This window comes from Nicotiana attenuata, unplaced genomic scaffold (assembly GCF_001879085.1).
Source record: "Nicotiana attenuata strain UT unplaced genomic scaffold, NIATTr2, whole genome shotgun sequence".
Taxonomy (NCBI): domain Eukaryota; kingdom Viridiplantae; phylum Streptophyta; class Magnoliopsida; order Solanales; family Solanaceae; genus Nicotiana; species Nicotiana attenuata.
Genome location: NW_017670337.1, coordinates 506444 through 525295, shown reverse-complemented (window position 1 = coordinate 525295; position 18852 = coordinate 506444). Strand labels below are relative to the sequence as shown.

General features: G+C 41.9%; 1 protein-coding gene across 1 annotated transcript; it reads right to left on the bottom strand.

Annotated features, from left to right (window-relative positions):
• Positions 1 to 10051: 10051 nt before the first annotated feature.
• Positions 10052 to 15569, bottom strand: LOC109238045. Its single transcript, XM_019404471.1, has 3 exons — positions 15156 to 15569; positions 14726 to 14992; positions 10052 to 10195 (listed from the first exon to the last, which is right to left on the bottom strand). Exons 1-3 carry the CDS (start codon positions 15567 to 15569, stop codon positions 10052 to 10054), a joined length of 825 nt encoding a protein of 274 aa, XP_019260016.1.
• Positions 15570 to 18852: the final 3283 nt, after the last annotated feature.

The following is an 18852-nucleotide window of genomic DNA, read 5'->3' as shown; positions in this document are numbered from 1 at the left end:
ATACGCCTTCAGTTCTCATAGAGCTTGTACGTACTCGGGCGTCTACTCGAGGCCGTTATGCTTTTTGAGTACGCAAAAAAAATTGTGACATCTGTCAGATGAGCGCGAGATGAATCTCGCTAAGGTGGGGTTCGATTAGTCTAGCTTTGGACTTTCTTCTTGATAGTCAGGAGCTCTGGTATCCCTTCAATAGCTTTGATTTGGTTTGGGATGACCTTGATCCCCCGTTGTGACACTAAGAAGCCCAAGAACGTTCCCAAGGCTACGCCAAACACGCATTTCTCAGGGTTTAGTTTCATTTCATACTGTCTCAATATGTTGAAAGCTTCCTTCAAATGGTCGATATAGTCCTCTGCTTTCACGAATTTGACCGGCATGTCGTCGATGTATACCTCTAAGGTCTTGCCGAGCTGATCTTTGAACATTTTCGTGGCCAATCTTTGATAGGTAGCCCCAACGTTTTTCAACCCAAATGGCATGACTCTATAACAATACATTCCTCAGTGGGTGATGAACGTGGTTTTCTCCTGGTCCTCTCTTCCATAAGCATCTTGTTAAAGCCCGAGTACGCATCTAAAAAACTCAATAGCTTGTGCACGGCTGTTGGCTCGATGAGTTTGTCGATATGTGGTAACGGGAACGAATCCTTCGGGCATACTTTGTTCAACTCCATGAAGTCTACACACATTTGACATTTCCCGTTTTTCTTTTTGAACATCACTACGTTGGCGATCCACTTGGGGTATTTTGACTCCCTAATGGAGCTATGTTCTAATAGTTTCTCCACCTCGTCGTGGACGGCATCGTTGATGGCGTGATTGAACTTTTGTCTGACCTGCCATACCAGGGGTAGAACGGATCGACGTTTAATTTGTGTATGGCTATCTCCTTGGGGATGCCCTACATATCTGCATGGCTGAAGGCAAACAAATCAACATTAGCTATTAAGAATTGAATAAATTTACTTGAATCTCGGAGTTTTCAGCCGATGTAGGCATGTTTGCTGTAGTCACGGGGATCTAATTGAACGGGGTAAAGGTCCTTTATAGTCGAGTCTGCGGCTTCGACCATTTTGGGATCCATGGTGACGTCCGTGGTCTCTTCTTGTGCCGACCTCGGCCCTGTTGATTGTTATGCCTCTTTTTCCTTGTCTTTTTTCTGTTGGTTTGTTGTGCTGTCTAAGGCGATGCGGTAGCATTCCCCGGACATGCGTTGTTCTCCCCGTATGCTGGATCTCTCCTAAGGTGATAGGAATTTGATTACTTGGTATAAGCTGGAGGGGAAGGCTCTCATGGGATGTATCCATGGTCGTCCTACTATGGCATTATATGCGGTGGCCTGGTCCATGATGTGGAATGTCGTCTCTAAAATTATGCTGTCGTCCAAGACGGAGAGCATAATTTCTCCTGATGTCTGTTCAACTGCTATTAAAACCGGTTTGTGTGATGCATCCTGGCCCTATCTTGTCCTCAAGTCTCATCTGGGTGAGGACTCGGGGATGGATAATGCACGCTCCACTCCCATCATCCACCATGATATATTGACATCGGTATCAAAAATGCACATAGTAATGAGGAGAGAATCATTATAAGGGAAAGTCAAACAATCGGCATCTGATTCGTCGAAGATGATACTTTCTTCGAGTCAGTCATACCGTTTGTGGGTGATAGATCTTTTAAGCTTGTGAGTGGGAATTTTATGCCATTGATGGAGACGTCATCGGTACTGCCGATGATCTTGCTGATAGTGCGAGCTGGTGATGGTAGCTTCGGTGGGCCTTGTCATTCACGTCCTCTAGCAAAGTTATTTCTCCCCTTGTCTCTCAACAGCTCTTTGAGGTGTCCTTGCTGCATCATGTTCACAACCTCTTGCCTGAGGCGATGCAATCTTCTGTCTTGTGTCCACACTCCTGGTGGAACTCACAGAGGGCGTTAGATTTTTTGGTGCTCGGATCGGACCTCGTCTTTGGTGGCCACTTCACCTTCGTTCCGAGTTTCTCTAGGGCATAGACAATTTCTATAGGTGACACACAAAAATTGTGAGCAAATAATATGGGGGCATACCTCTCTCGTTCCGATGAGTCCCCGTTCTAGTCCTGGATGGGCTTTCATCACAGCCGAAAGAAGGTGGGGCAGGGTCCCTCACGTATGGCTGATGTCGTTCGCTATTGGGTTATGAGACCGGGTGATCCTTCCTTTTGTTATCTCTTTGTTCTTTCCTGGACTCGGCTTGTATCAAGACGAACCGTCGAGTTGGTCCACTGAGGTCGTCATCATCTGCTCGAACTTCAGCGCAGTAAGCATTGTGGATTTTATCCCAAGTGGTTGAAGGATATTTCATCAACTGACTCAGCAGTTTTCGAGTGGCTCTTTAACCATCTCTACTCAACCCATTCTGAAAAGCCGCAACACTATCCCCTCTGACATGTTTGATAGGGTCATCCTTACCCTGTTGAATCAGGTGAGGAAGTCCCTCAGTCTCCGATCACGTCCAAATGCACGCCTATAAAGAGGTATGACATGGTCGTTTGAAATAATAAAACCCAACAAAGAGTCAGGGTCAAATCCATAGGGAGCTAAGATGGGAGTTAGAAGTATATATTCGGAATAAGCAAGCGAAGTATCTAGATTGCACATCCACAAATAGGTTTTTGTTTCTACTTCTAAAATTAAGCTAATAATATCAAATCTAAATATATAAAACTATGGATGTTTGTTTTTGAGTGTTTTCCAAATATATAAAAGGCATAGGGATGTGACCATGACCTAGGTGTTTTCCTAATGGGATAAAGACTTTTATGCTCGTTTTATTGACTAGGGTTTATTATAGCTCACAACACTATGTTGACCACTCAATACCTCTCGGTCAGAGAGTGGTTTTGCCCAATTTAGCCTTCTCAAGATCAAATGGGTATCTACCAAAATGGTTGATAAGAGCTCAAGTCGGGTTGTTACTATCTCTAGGTTGAACCCTTTAATTGGGTTAATCAATCTCTCAATTTACCCAATTCCTTGTTAGCTAAGTTAACCTAGACTAGGTGCGTCTTTCTCAAGAAGAGACTAAGTCAAATAAGGCATGAATCAATGTTTGCAACCATTAATTCTACAATTAAAGCATGAACTAAGCTAAATAATAAACATTCATTCATAAACAAGCATAAAATAAATCACCCATAAGGTTTATACACTAGGGTTGGGTCACAACCCTAGTAAAAATCTAGCTACTCGTAGTGGAAGTAGAAGAAAATAAAGAAAAAAAAGATAATAAAACTCATATTGAAATATTAAAATAGAGAAATCCAGTGTTAAATCACCAAAATAAGCTAAAGTTTCCTAAAGAAGCAAGGAAATGGCTACAATACTTCAAATATTCAAAACTTGACCTAATTTCATGAAACTCTTCTATTTATACAAGGCTGATAATTTCGAACAAAAATGCCCTTCGAGAGGTTCTGCGGTCGCACAATTCCATGTGCAGTCCTCAGGTTTCTTCATCTTGTTGGGAGGTGGAGGTTTGCAGCTGCACAATTCTTAACGGCGACCATGAGGCAACATTTCTGAGGTCCACAAATTTAGCACTGCGGCTGCAACTTAGTCTTCTGCAGTCCGCACCTTTACTTCTGCAGCCGCAAGGCACTTCTTCTGCGGCCTCACAATTCTTGTGCGGTCCGCAATTCTAAGGAACTTTGAACTTGGGAATTTGCACACTCTCTGAAGTTGATCTCAAGCTCATCTTTTGCGGCCGCACAATCCCTGTGTGGTCCAAGGTTTGCTAGAAAGTCTGTTGGAATTGCCTTAATTGTTTGCGGCCGCAACTGAAATTCTGCGGTCCACACTTTGTATGCTTCTGTGCCCTTTTTATTTCCTTGTGTTTAGATTACTCCTTTTTGAGTCGGATTTCATCTTGGGAGTTCAACTTCCAACATTCCTGCAATTTTGCACATTTCATCAGTTTTGGGAACACAATTTAATGCTTTTAGACTAAAACAGAAGCTAAAAGGCACTAATAAGTAGTCAAAATCCCTACTTATCAACTCCCACCAAACTTAAGTCTTTTCTTGTCCTCAAGCAAAAAAAATAGTTCCCACCTCCAAAAGTTAAAGTTCATTTAAGCCAGTCAAAGGTGAGCCATTCACACATCAGCTGGGACCAATAATTACCCACACTACTTATGTATTATCAACAAGGTGACAAGTTAAGCATTTATGCACATATAGTTCAAATGTAACACTTGAGCATCAAGAGTTGACTTTATTCATCAAGGAAGCTTGCTGTCTCATGTAGGTCATGGTGGATCCCAAACTCCTCCTCCTCTACTCTCCGTTTGCCTAGCTCACTTAACAATTTTTAGCACTCAATCCAAAGATTTGAGAAAGGTTCACTCATCTCTCTCAAGAGAATGTCACAAGTTCGGTTTCCAGTACCATAAGCTTGCCCCTCATGTAGATCAGCACTAATGTAGCTCACTCGGCTCAAAATCAAGTAGGACTTCTTTCGGGATGTAATGAAGGCTTTTGGATTAGGGATTGATACAATATGGATAAGTGGTTACACCTTCATTAAGCACTTCATCTTTCAATTCTCGGCTCACACTTTGCCGATTCCTTGAGTCACTTTCTTTTCCTTGGGGGACTAGAGAGACTTAACATCACTCTTTCTTGATCATTACATTCATATTTCTCCATGTTTGGGATCATGGCCTTTCTTTGAATCCCTTCAACTCTTTCATTTATTCACTTTTTTTTTTTGCATTTCTCTTTTTTTTCTTTTCTTTTTTGCATTTCCTTCTCATCATTTCTTTTCTATTTTTGTGCCTTGATACCTTTTTTTTAAATCAATTTCCTAGTCTCTCCCCGAAACTTACATTTTTAGCCAATTGATTCACATAAGTGCTAAGGAAAGCTCGGGTGTCAAGAAAAGGTCATGATAGAACGGGTAAAGGCTTATTACATGGTTTTCAAATGATAAAGGCTAAAGGCTTGAAGGGGTTGACTATGTATGAAGTCATTGGTAGGCAATAGAAAACTCAAACGGTCCAAGGAAAGCCTACAATCACTTTTCGAGCTAGCAAAACTTACAATTTCTCCTTAAAACACATTCAGAGAAAGTTCTAGACCTTCCGCATGGGTACTTGGACTAGCAAAAAAGCATCTCACCCCTCATGCAACAAGATTGTTAAAGAGGATAGAGTCGAGGTCCCACAACGACCACATTCAAGATTGAAGATCACTATGGTCAAATTAGACCACTCGATGGTATCAAAGTCAACACAAGAGTCACAAAGTCACTAACTAGAGATATTTCCTTTTAGAAACCTTGTCTCTAACCATAAGCATATAGTTAAGTGTGTTGGTAAAATGAAGCATGTTTAACTCTTCGAGTTTGAATTAATCATGTCTTTTTAGTTATTACTACTACTACTATTATCTAAACACAAAATGGATTCATTCCCTTAAGAAGGTTGTCACGCCATCCATCATTGGGAATATTCACTCGATTCACACAAAAAACTACCTTTGGAAAGAACCGTGGCATTAAGAAAATAGAAGGCTTATTATATACTAAAACATCAAAAGAAGCTACTAATTCAAAAAGAAGCTACTAAATTAAACACTAACTAATAAGAAAACAAACATAAATAGGCTAAAAAGCAAAAACTATTAAAAGCATAACGAATATACATAATGACTGAGGAAGAGAAGATATATACATAATGAGAGAAGAGAGAGAATATATACATAATGAGAAAGAAAAAGAAAATAATATCAAGTTAAGTACAAGCCAAATGTCTCAGAATCAGCAAATAAGATCAAATAAACTCCACCCCCAAATAAAAATAAACATTGTCCTCAATGCTTACAAAATAAGAGTAAAGGAAGGGAAAGAGTGAAGAAGACTCCTATGGCTCCTTGTACATCTCTGTGTCCACAGCATTGTCACCGCCCTCAGTCTTCTCCAACTGGATCTCATCATTCTCGACTCTGGGAGCGACTAGGTTGGTGAACATCTGACGCACTGCCTCGGCCGTGTCGGCAGCCAGATCTGGCTCCTCATACTGGCCAGCTGGTGCCAATGAAGTTAATGGTATTGCTGGTGCTGTAAGAGCTGGATCAATATCAGCATCTCAAATGGGAGATCTCTGGCTGCTGCAATCTTGGTCACCTGTCTCCGGAGCTTGTCAACTGACTTCTTGGAAGCCTGGGACTTTCTCATATTCTTTACTTCTTTTCCCAGCTCCTCAATCACTAACCCATGTTGTACCAGAGTGTTCGTGATAGTAGTCTAGTTCTCCAGGAGCTTCTTCAATGTATCTTCCACTGTCGGAGGAACTTGAGGTGCCGGAATGGATTACTGTGTTGCAACAGTGCTGGATATGTCATATGGCTTTGCAGTGGCTATCTGCATCCAGTTGTTGAGGCTCGCCAGTGTCTGGGAGACTCATAGCACAAAAAACGGAGTAGTAGGCATGGAACATGTGGCAGGAAATGCAGTGGGAACTAAAGATGGTGGTGGAGGCATTGCTGCGGCACTGGAGGAAGGCTCAGCCGAAGTGGATGGACCACCAACTGCCTCTGCAACTACCATAGCTGGCTCATCAGACTGTCCCGTAGTGGTAGGAGGTTGAACCTTCTTCTTTGGGTTTGTAGTATCCAGCAGAGAGTACCATGAGAATGGCTTCTTCGGCCGCATTTTCGTATCGTAATCCCTCGGCTCTACCCCCGCATCCGTGAGATACTCTGTAATAGTGTTGGGGTACGGGTAAGAAAAGTCTGCTTGCTTAGCGATCACAGAGATCTTGGCCGAGACCACAACGCCCACATTGATCGGGTACCTGCCCATGATAGAAGAAACTAGCACTGCCCAACGGGATTGAAAGATAGGTCTCATTCTGGCACGGGTCTAGTCTGCTGCAGACAAAGGTCTGCCACCTCTTCGCCTCAAAGTTTAGAGTGTTCCTCCGAATATGAACCCCTGCTATGATCCATGGTGGTGGTGGCCCAGGAGCTGCAAGAATCTCTGCTAACCAGGGACGAGCTTCCTCCCCAAGTGCATACATCAATAAGTACTCTATGGGTTCGACATCATCAAACCCCAAGTATGTGTTCAATGTGTGCTGGTCAAATCGCACCTTGAGGTTTCTCACTTTTGTCCCCTTTTTCATGTGCGCCACATTCGCGTAGAATTCCTGGACAACGTACTCCTTAGCATCCATCACGCTCTAGGTAAACCACACCACCCTTTGGGTTCTCTAAACTGCCTCAACACTACATGGTTGTACTTTTCTAGATCTTTCAATTGAAGTTGTCGCTCAAGAGTGAGCGACCTCACTGGCCACCACTCATGGAAGCTAGAGAAAGCAGCTGTCACACCTCCTTTTTTACTACCCCGAGAAGGGGTATAAGGGAGTTTTTTCAATTTAAGTGACAATCGAAACGGGATTATTATTTAAGATCAGAGTCGCCACTTGGGATAGTTTATCGTGTCCCAAGTCACCGGATTAGAATCCCGAATCGAGGAGATTTGACTCTTGTTTAACGTCTGCGAAACACAGAAATCCGGGTAAGGAATTGTGTTAACCCGGGAGAAGCTGTTAGGCACTCCCGAGTTCCCTGGTTTTAGCACGGTCACTTTGATCATACTTGGCTTAATCAAATTGTTTAACTACTCGTTTTGGAACCTATGTGCTTTCACCTCTTTTAATTAAGAAATTAACTTAAAACATGTCACGCGTACGTGTACCCATTTGTTTGGCGCGTCAAACATCATGTCACGCGAATGTGTCCACAATTAGTAACGCTTTATTAATATTATTAAAAAGGTTTAGTTGAAGTTGCGCGAACGCATACTCCGATTTTGTTTTTTAAAATCGTAATTATGTCACGCGAACGTGTACACAGTCACAATAGTAGATTAAGTCGCGCCTAAAGGCTTGTCTACGAATATTCTTTTTTAATAGCTAAGTTACAAAATTAATATGAGGGCCATAGGGATTCAATTATGGATGGCACACCTCGGTCTAAAAGAACTACATTCAATTAAAGCGGACTATATTAATAACAATTTTATTATTATTGAGAAAGTTTGGTCGAAGTTGCGCGGACGCATACTACGAATTGATTTTTAGAATCGTAATTATGTCATGCGAACGTGTACACAATCACAATAATATATTAAACGCGGGTCTAAAAGCATACTAACAGATCATAAATTAATTTATCCAATGGTTTAGGACTAACTTTACATCCACGCTATTCAACAGAGTTAGGAAAACTTCCTACTTTCACAAAATATACAATTAATACACCTTCTAATAGAGAAATTCTACAGCTAAATCAAATGAAATAATCGAAGAAAAACACTACTCTACACATAGGTTACTGAAGAAAGAAAACACATAGTGAACAACATGTAATCAGAACAAAACCAAAATGAAAGAAAGTGAATCTTACATTGAATCTTCCCACAAAAAAAAAACGGAATTAATCACCAGACCAAAATGGAAACCTCGACGAAACTACGATCCAAACCTCGAAACTCGTCGGAACCACGATAAAGTTGAACAACGGACCTCGAACCGGCACCTCGAATCACGACCTCAGACGACATCAACATGTTAATTTCGATACAACTCAGCAGAAACAGATTCAGCGGTTTTGACGATTATCGCCGATTTTCTGTTCGTTCGACGTCGATGGAGCGACTCCGGTGAAACAATGACAATAGAGGTGAAAGAAATGACAGGAACAATAGTTAGGCACAGGAGTGACAGTCATGGCCATCGCCGATAATCACCTCCAGCAGCGGCAGCCATGGAAAGGGTGAGAGCTGGCGATTGAAGATCGTTGGCTGGTGTGGCTCGTTTTCCGGCGAGCCCAACGGACAGGAAATGGGGAGTTAGATCGTGTGTGTGTACTCTGTCGCTGAGCTTAAGTCCATATTGCTGAAAGTTTTGATCAGAAATGGCTGGATCTTTTTAGGCGTTAGGTTTTTTTTCTTTTCTTGTCCAAGAAGAAGGAAGCTTAGCCTTAGGGTGTGCTCATGGAAAACGGCTGAAAGGTGATGAAGAAACTCAGCTTCATTCTATGGAAGGTCTAATGTGTCTGTTCATTTTTCGTTCAGGGAAGATGAAGGAGCTTGGTTTTTTTCATGGAAATGGCTGAAGGTGATGAAGCTCGGCTCTTCTGTCTAGATCCAGGCGTTAAAGTTCTCTAGGTCTAAGTCTTGCGGCTTATGAAGATGATGCAACGCTGGGGGTGGGGTTCTTTTTTGGGTGTAATGGGGGATGCTTTTGTCTTTAGGGTCTTAGGTGTTAGCTCTAGGTTAGTTTTTGTAGGGTTTTTTAGGTTAAGGGGTATGGTCCTAGGAATTATGGGCTAAGGTTATTTGGGCTAGATCCGAGAATTAGGCCTAGAAAATGGGTTATTTGAGCCCAAATTGTATTCTTTCTCTTTGAACAAGGCTGAAATACTACCTTATTTACTAATTAATCCTACTTAAATAAAATAACTATTAAAATAATCACTAACTGTTAAAACAAACCTATTTTTGGTATTTTTTTTCAAGATTAAAAATGACTACAAAACATTAATGAAATTATTTTTTGTAATTTCATTTTTTGTGATAAAATAAAGTAAAAGAGTCAAAATTAGTTGAAATAACTATATTAGGCCTAAACTAAATATTTACATGATAAAATATATAAAATCTTGGGGAGGGTCAAAAATCACATGTCTACCGCAGCCAAACTGATAAAGTGATCCTCCCATACCTCTTTCTTTCTCGACCTTTCAAGGTCGGACTCTGTAGCATATCCCTCTGCCATCATCGGGGATGTCATTAACTGTAGCATCCGGTGCCTTAGGGATAGGTGTAGTTGATGGCTCAGAAGCCTGACTAGCACTTTCCGAACTTTCAGAAGTGCTCTATGATGTGGAAGGCTCATCTCGGAGTTGATACCTTCCTGGTGGCTTTGATTGGACAACCGGCTGCTTTTGAACCGAGTTGCCCTCCAATTCTTCCTTAGATGGGACATAAGAACTTGACTCGGAGGGCTATGCACCCCTCCCTCTGCCAGATGTAGTCTTCTTTGTGATTATTTTTTGTAAGGAGAGGGGTAAAGCACTCTTGCCTCGACCCCTTGAAGGTTCACCCCTCCCATTTGAAGTATCACCTCTACCTCGAGATCGAACCATTTTCTGTACCAAGCAAAGACAGTTGTTAGTTGCAAGTTAAGCTCAAACAGACAATAACACACCCGAGAAGACAGTGAAGCACAATTGAAAATATGCTTGCAGGGTAGGGAATTGTCGTCCGCGGAATTTTTATTGCGGCAGCAGAATAGGCATTGCAGACCGCACAATTTTCCATTGCGACCGCATAAATGGATTGCGGTCCGCACATTTGTCATTGCGGCCGCAACTCAGATACCACCAATTTGCCAACTCTCTAATAATAGAGAATTGGCTTTTTTGTGGTCGCAACCAGTTTTCTGCTGTCCGCACAAATTGCCTTGCAGCCGCGCAAGAGAGTCCAAATTGAAAACTCTCTTATCATAGGATATGAGTTGTTCTGTGGCTGCAATGGAATTTCTACGGTCCGTAAAATTTTTCACTGCGGCCGCAGAACCATGCCTTACTAAAGTGCCCTAGTTTTAACTTCTGCAGACCGCACAATTTCTTGTGCGGCCGCAAATATCAACCAATTACGAGACACAATCAATTTTTACCTAGGGCTTGAAATTTTTGCAAAATTTTGACATGGAAACAACATCTAAGCATGAAAATCTATTTACCCATTCTCCTTAGAGCATTTTTCCAGTCTACCCACTACATATTTATCCCACATGGTTGTTCAAATAGATTCAACAGACGAATGGTCTAAATTTTCACTAAAAATCTAAAAATTAAAATAAATTAACAATATGATGAACCATACCAGATGTGAGTGAGTGCAAGAGATGAGTGATCAACAGTGGCTTGGTGTGTAGGCAGACAATTTTAAGATGAGGTTTCAGATTTGTGCAATTTGTGAGCTCGGAGAGGAAAAAGGGGAACAGTGCCCTAGCCTCTCTATTTATACTATTTGATTCCTGCCTAAGGGAAGGGGAAGTGAGTGCGACTGTAGATTTCCTATTGCGGTCCGCACTCTATTACCTGGGGGGCTCATATGACCTTTTGTTATTGCGGTCCGTAGAATTTGTTGTGCGGCCGCAGATTTTTTATGGACCGCAGATTAGCCATTTTTCTGACGGACCAACTTCAGAGAGTTGTCATTTTCCACCTTCAATTTGTGCGGTCCGCAATGTAATTGTGCGGCCGCAGAGCACCTTTTGGTGCTGCAACCATAATTTTTGTAATCCGCACAATACAATTGCGGTCCGCAATTCTTTCCACACTTAGCCAAATTTCTTGGCACAGTTCCTTTAAAGCACACTCATCCCTGCACACATTTCCAATCCAATTAGCCCAAAAATAACACCTAACTACAAAAGAAGAAAAGAAAAGAAAAAAGTAACATGGGTTGCCTCCCAAGAAGCGCCTGATTTAACGTCGTGGCATGACGCAGATTACCACCATTTGAAATGAATCACCGCCACAACGTGGCCGTCTTCAACTTTTCCCAAACACTGCTTCACCCGGTGACCACTGACTCGAAATACCTCATTGTTTTTGTTCTTAAGTCCAATTCACCAAAGGGTGTCAAACCCACAACTTCAAACGGGCCACTCCATTTAGACTTTAACTTCCCGGGAAACATCCTCAACCGTGAGTTGAACAACAACACAAGATCGCCCTCTTTGAACTCTTTGTTCCAAATGTACTTGTCATGAAGATATTTCATCTTCACTTTGAATAAGGATGAACTTGTGTATGCATGGTACCGGAACTCATCCAACTCATTCAAATGTGCCACTCTCAAGTTAGCTGCGACATCCCAATCAAGACTTAACTTCTTAAGAGCCCACATGGCTTTGTGCTCAAGTTCCACCAGAAGATGACAAGCTTTTCTGAACACCAACCGGTGTGGACACATTCTGATAGGTGTTTTGTAAGCCGTCCGATAAGCCCATAAAGCATCATCAAGTTTCTTGGACCAATACGTCCGGTTAGCATTTATTATTTACGACAAAATAATCTTTATCTCCCGGTTGGAGACTTCCACATGCACACTTGCTTGTGGATGATAGGGAGTCGTGACTTTATGAGCGACACCATACTTGGTAAGTAAGGTGTCAAAGGCCTTGCTGCAAAAATGTGACCCCCCATCGCTTATGATAGCCCGCAGAGTACCAAACCTTGTGAAAATATTCTTCTTCAAGAATGCCACCACATTTCTCGCCTCATTGTTGGGTAGAGCAACAACCTCAACCCATTTGGACACATAATCAACCGCGACCAAGATGTAGATGTTTCCCCAAGAACTCGCAAAAGGACCTATGAAGTCAATACCCCACACATCGAAATATCAATTTCCAAAAAGGTGGTGAGGGGCATTTCATTTTTCTTTTAGATTCCACTGGCCCTTTGACATTCATCACACCGTTTCACTAGATCACTTTCATCCTTGTGAAGAGTGAGCCAATTTAAACCACAACTTTGCAATTTGGTCGTCGTTCTTGCTCCACTATGGTGACCACCATATGGTGAAGAATTACAAGCCCCAAGAATTTCACATTGCTCTTTTTCTAGTACACATCTTCTAATCACCCCATCCGTACAAATCCGGAAATGGTACGGTTCATCCCAACAATAGTCTTGACAATCCCGTTTAAGCTTCTTCCTTTGGTTTGAAGAGAACTCATCCGGGATGATACCACTCACAAGGAAATTTTCTAGATACGCGAACCATAACACCTCTTTTATTGAAATAGCCAAAAATTGCTCATCGGGAAAGGAGTCATTGATTTCAAGGCCATCATGGAGCCTCCCTTCCTCCTCTGAACGGGACAAGTGGCCCGCCACTTGATTTTCACTCCCTTTTCGATCTTGGATGTCAATATCAAACTCTTGAAAAAAAAGAACCCATCCTATCAACCGAGCTTTGAAATATTTCTTGCTCATAAGATAACCAAGTGCCACATGATCCATGTGGACAATCACTTTAACACCCATCAAGTATGGGAGGAACTTCTCAATAGCAAACACAATGAAAAGGAGCTCTTTTTCCCATAAAGGTATAGTTGCTTTGGGCACTATTCATGGTCTTACTAGCATAGTAGACCGGATGAAAAATCTTGTTGATGCGTTGCCCCAAAACAGCCCCCACCGCTACGTCACTTGTATCGCATATGAGCTCAAAAGGAACACTCCAATTTGGAGCGGTGATAAAGGGAGTAGTTGTCAACTTGAACTTTAACAATTCAAAGGCTCTCATGCAATCATCATTGAATGAAACTTAGCATCTTTCTCTAAAAGCTTGCACAACGGGTTCACCACTTTAGAAAAATCCTTGATGAAACGTCGGTAAAACCCCGCGTGGCCAAAGAAACTCTGCACGCCCTTCACGAAGTTGGAGGTGGAAGCTTAGAAATCACCTCAATATTTGCCTTGTCAACTTCAATTCCATTCTTTGAGATCTTATGGCCAAGGACAATGCCTTCCTCCACCATGAAATGACATTTCTCCCAATTTAGCACCAATTTGCTTCTTCACATCTTGTCAACATTTTATCCAAGTTTGCGAGACAATCATCAAAAGAATTCCCGACAATCGAGAAGTCATCCATTACTTCAAGGTAATCCTCCACCATGTCCGTGAAGATAGCCATCACACACCTTTGAAAAGTCGTCGGTGCATTGCACAAACCAAATGGCATCAGCTTGAAGGCGAAAGTACCATAGAGACATGTAAAGGTTATTTTCTCTTGATCCTCCGGAGAAATAAAAATTTGGTTGTATCTGGAATACCTATCAAGGAAACAATAGAAAGCATGGCCGGTCAATCTATCAAGCATATGATCTAGGAAGGGAAGTGGAAAATGATCCTTTCTTGTGACTTTGTTAAGCTTGCGATAATCCATACACACTCCCCAGCTGGTTACTGTTCTTGTAGGAATCAACTCATTCTTGTAATTGGTGACCACCGTCATGCCCCCTTCTTTGGGACACATTGAACCAGAGAAGTCCATGAACTATCGGAAATGGGGTAGACAACCCCGACATCCAACCACTTGATGATTTCCTTTTTTTACAACCTCTTGCATGGCTTCATTGAGTCTTTGAGGTTCAATAGATGGTTTGGAACCTTCCTCCAAGTTAATCTTGTGCATGCAAAATGCGGGTCTTAACCCCCGAATATCCGCCAATGTCCATCCAATAGCTTTCTTCCTCTTTTGTAGCATCGCCAATGTAGAATCTACTTGCACGTTAGTCAAATAAGAGGAAAGAATAACCGGTAAAGTAGAAGAAGGGCCAAGAAATTCATACCGAAGATATGGAAGCAATGATATGAGGCTCTTCGATTAAAGGCTTTGTAGGAGGAGCTGTCATATTTTCAATATCCAAGGACAATTTGCGGGGTTCATATGTGTACGACCCCATTCCTTGCAAAGAGTTCACACATTCCACAAAGCCATCCATCTCGTCATCATCAAAGTTGAGCATGACGGCCTCCAACATTTATCACAACACTTTTTTCATCCACAATCACATCGGTCACCAAGTTCACAAAAAACCACACCTCATTGCTATTGGGTTGCCTCATGGACTTACACACATGGAAAATCACTTTTTCATCACTAACACAGAAAGTAAGTTCTCCGGCTTCAACATCACAAATAGCCTTCCCCGTAACAAGAAAAGGTCTACCAAGAATAATCGGCACCTCATAATCAACCTCACAATCTAGAATGACAAAATCCACTAGGGGAATGAATTTATCAACACAAACCAAAGCATCCTCAATCACTCCTAAGGGTCTCTTCGTAGTGCTATCGGCCATTTGCAATCTCATAGAGGTGGGACTTGCTTGCCCAATTCCCAATATCTTGAAAATCTAATAGGGCATCAAAGTTATACTTGCCCCATGATCGCAAAGAGATTTTGCAAACTCGGCACTTCCAATTGTACAAGGAATCATGAAAGCACCCTTGGGAGCCATTGAATTCACAATTGCACTCACTTGATGAGTGACTTTGATAGTTTCAAAATTCATCGACCGCTTCTTTGTCACAAGATCCTTCATGAACTTCGCATAACCGGGTTTGGTGCAAGGCTTCAACTAATGGCCCATTGATTGAGAGACTTTTCATCATTTGGATAAACTTCGTGAATTGGTTTTCACCATTTTGCTTTGCAAGTCTTTGTGGGTATGGAGGTGGAGGCTTAGGCAACGGTGCCTTAACTTTTTGCACTACTGGTTCCGGCATGTCGTTAATGTGATCCCTAGATGGGTTCACCTCCTCTTGAGTCTCTTCCACACTATGATTAATATCAATCTCAACCTTATCATTAGATTCCTCATCATTGTTCGGGATCTCCTTTTCTTGCATTACTTGCTCTTCATCCACAAGTTGCCTTTGGCTTGAGGTGGGTGCATTTCCACCTTTTCCACATCTTGTAGTAACGGCCATGGCATGCCCCGTGTTGTTCCCACCCTTTGCGTCCACCACCGTGTCACTTGGTAGTGCCCCCTTAGGACGAGTATTTAGAGCTTGAGAAGTTTGCCCCATTCGAACTTCCAAGTTATGGATTGATGTATTGTGTGAGGCAAGTTGGGCATCGGGATCGGCATTATTCTCCATCATTTGCTTGAACATATTCTCAATGCACTTTTGTTGGAAGAACATGGACCATGGGAGGATAAGGAGGCGGGTTTCTCGGTTGTTGATACATCGGGGGCCTTTGAAAACCCGACCCTCCGGTTGCCTTGATTATTGTTCCATCCCCCTTGATTGTTACCTCCCCAATTTCCTTAATTGTTGCCACTCCAATCACCTTGACTATTTCCACCACTCCAATTTCCTTAATTTTTGTTGTTATGCCAATTCCCTTGATTGTTTCCACCACTCCAATTATCTGGGTTGTTAGAGTTCCAATTACCTTGATTGCTTTGAGGTCGCCATTGTTGTTGATTCGGGACTTGAGAGTTGTTTCTTTGTCCTTAGTAGTTGTTCACATATTGCACCTCCTCATGTCGTTCATTGTAAGATTCATCTTGATCAAACCCACTATCTTCTTGCACATAATTCTCCGCTAGGTTTCGCACTAGCAGGTCCTTGGTCCTTCTTTTGTTCACCATCATGTTTACTCCCTCCATGAAATTGACTTGCTTAGGACTTTGCACTTGTTGAAGTTGAGCCTTTGCTAATTGATTCATAGTGGTGGTCAATTCGGCAATGGCTTTCCAAGATCATGCAACTCTTTATGGAGGTGAATCATATTTGTATCACCTTGTGGAATATTAACCCGGGATCGCCATGCTGATGATGTGTCCTCCATTTCATCCAAAATCTCACAAGCGTCCGCATACGCATTGTCATGAAATTCCCACCGGCAAGTTGATTCGCCGGGAATTGGGTTGTCGTATTAATCCCATGATAGAAAGTCCGTTGAATCATATTCTCCGTCATATCGTTATTTGGACACTATTTGACCATTGTTCTATACCACTCCCATATCTTGTGTAGCGGCTCATTGGGCTCTTGATTGAATGCTAGAATCTCATCTCTAAGAGTATCCATATGCTCGGGACAGAAGAACATTGCAATAAATTTCTCTGCCAACTCATCCCAAGTATGAATGGAATGGTTTGGCAATCGTTCCAACCAATCTAAGGCTTTCCCTCATAGAGAGAAGGGAAAAAGCCTTAGCCTCAAAGCATCCTCGAAGACGTTTGTTTGTTTACTCCCTCAACAAGTGTCCAGAAACCCCTTCAAGTGTTTGTATGCATTTTGACTTGGAGCCCCGGTGAAGAAACCTCGTTGCTCTAGCAAAGTGAGCATTACATTGGTGATTTGAAAGTTGCCCGCCCTGATTCGAGTACCCTTCATTCGGAAACACCCGGTGTGGAGCCGCTCTTGGTGGAGGTGGGGGTGGAACTGGGACATTGTCATGAGGCATCCGGCCACTTCTATTTGCTTGAGGTTCAAGAGGAACATCTTCAACCTGGTCATCCTCAATGTCCACATCCCCCAAACGCATGTTTCCAAGTTTGCTGTTGTTCGCCACCATAATTGTACCTACAATTGATTCAGACAAATTAGTAACACGGAAGGAAAAGAAGATAATCCACACAGAAACCCAAATATAGCTAACACCATTTTTAACTCCCTGGCAACGACGCCAAAAATTGATCACGTCCAAATGCACGCCTCTGAAGAGGTATGACATGGTTGGTTGCAATAATAAAACCCAACAAAGAGTCGGAGGCGAATCCACAAGGAGCTAAGATGGGAGTTAGAAGTATATCTTCGGAATAAGCAAGCAAAGTATCCAGATTGCTCTTTTATAAATAGGTTTTTGTTTCTACTTCAAAAATTAAGCTAACGATTTCAAATCTAAAGATATAAAACTAGAGATGATTGTTTTTGAGTGTTTTCCAAATATATAAAAGGCCTAGGGTTGTGACCATGACTTAGGTGTTTGCCTAATGGGATAAAGACTTTTATGCTCGTTTTATTGACTAGGTTTATTATAGCTCACAACACTACGTTTCCCACTCAATACCTCTCGGTCAGAGAGTGGTTTTGCCCAATTTGCTTTCTCAACATCAAATGGGTATCTACCAAAATGGTTGATAAGAGCTCAAGTCGGGTTGTTACTATCTCTAGGTTGAACCCTTTAATTGGGTTAATCAATCTCTCAATTGACCCAATTCCTTGTTAGCTAAGTTTACCTAGACTGGGTCCCTCTTTCTCAAGAAGAGACTAAGTCAAATAGGCATGAATCAATGTTTGCAACCATTAATTCTACAATTGAAGCATGAACTAAGCTAAATAATAAATACCCATTCATAAGCAAGCATTAAAATAATCACCCAAAATGTTTACATACTAGGGTTGGATCACAACCCTAGTAAAAATCTAGCTACTCATAGTGGGTGTAGAAGAAAACAAAGAAGAAAAGATAATCAAACTCATATTGAAAGACTAAAATAGAGAAATCCAATGTTAAATCACCAAAATAAGCTAAAGTTTCCTAAAGAAGCAAAGAGAAACAGCTACAGTACTTCAAATATTCAAAACTTGACTTTATTTCGTGAAACTCTTCTATTTATACAACGCTGATAATTTCGGACAAAAATTCCCTTCAAGAGGTTCTGCGGCCCCACAATTCCATATGCGGTCCTCAGGTTTCTTCATCTTGTTAGGAGGTGGAGGTCTACGGCCGCACAATTCTTAACTGCAGCCGCGAGGCAACATTTTTGCGGTCCGCAGATTTAGCACTACGGCCGCAACTTAGTCTTTTGCGGTCCGCATCTTTACTTCCGTGGCTGCAAGGCACTTCTTCTGCGGCCGCACAATTCTTATGCAGTCCGCAATTCTGAGGGACTTTGAACTTGGGAATTTGCATACTCTCTGAAGTTGATATCAAGCTCATCTTTTGCGGCCGCCCAATTCCTATGCGGTCCGCTATTTTCTAGGAAGTCTGCTGGAATTCCCTTCATTGTTTGAGGCTGTAGATGAAATTCTGCGGTCCGCACTTTGTAAGCTCATGTGCCCTTTTTATTGCCTTGTGTTTAGATTACTCCTTTTCTAGTCGGATTTCATCTCGAGATTTCAACTTCCAACATTCTTGCTATTTTGCACATTTCATCAGTTTTGGGAACATAATTCATTGCTTTTATACAAAAACAAAACCTAAAAGATGCTAATAAGTAGTCAAAATCCCCCACTTATCAGTCTCCCTCCCAAG

Excerpts from the sequence above, each read along its gene's own strand:
- LOC109238045 (XM_019404471.1), bottom strand. The coding sequence starts at position 15,569 with ATGGCCGTTACTACAAGATGTGGAAAAGGTGGAAATGCACCCACCTCA. Across the intron at positions 14,993-15,155 it reads GATCTTGTGACAAAGAAGCG|ATTTTCAAGATATTGGGAAT; the intron begins GTCGATGAATTT and ends ATGCCCTATTAG. Across the intron at positions 10,196-14,725 it reads TCTGTGTTAGTGATGAAAAA|AAAATGGTTCGATCTCGAGG; the intron begins GTGATTTTCCAT and ends TGCTTGGTACAG.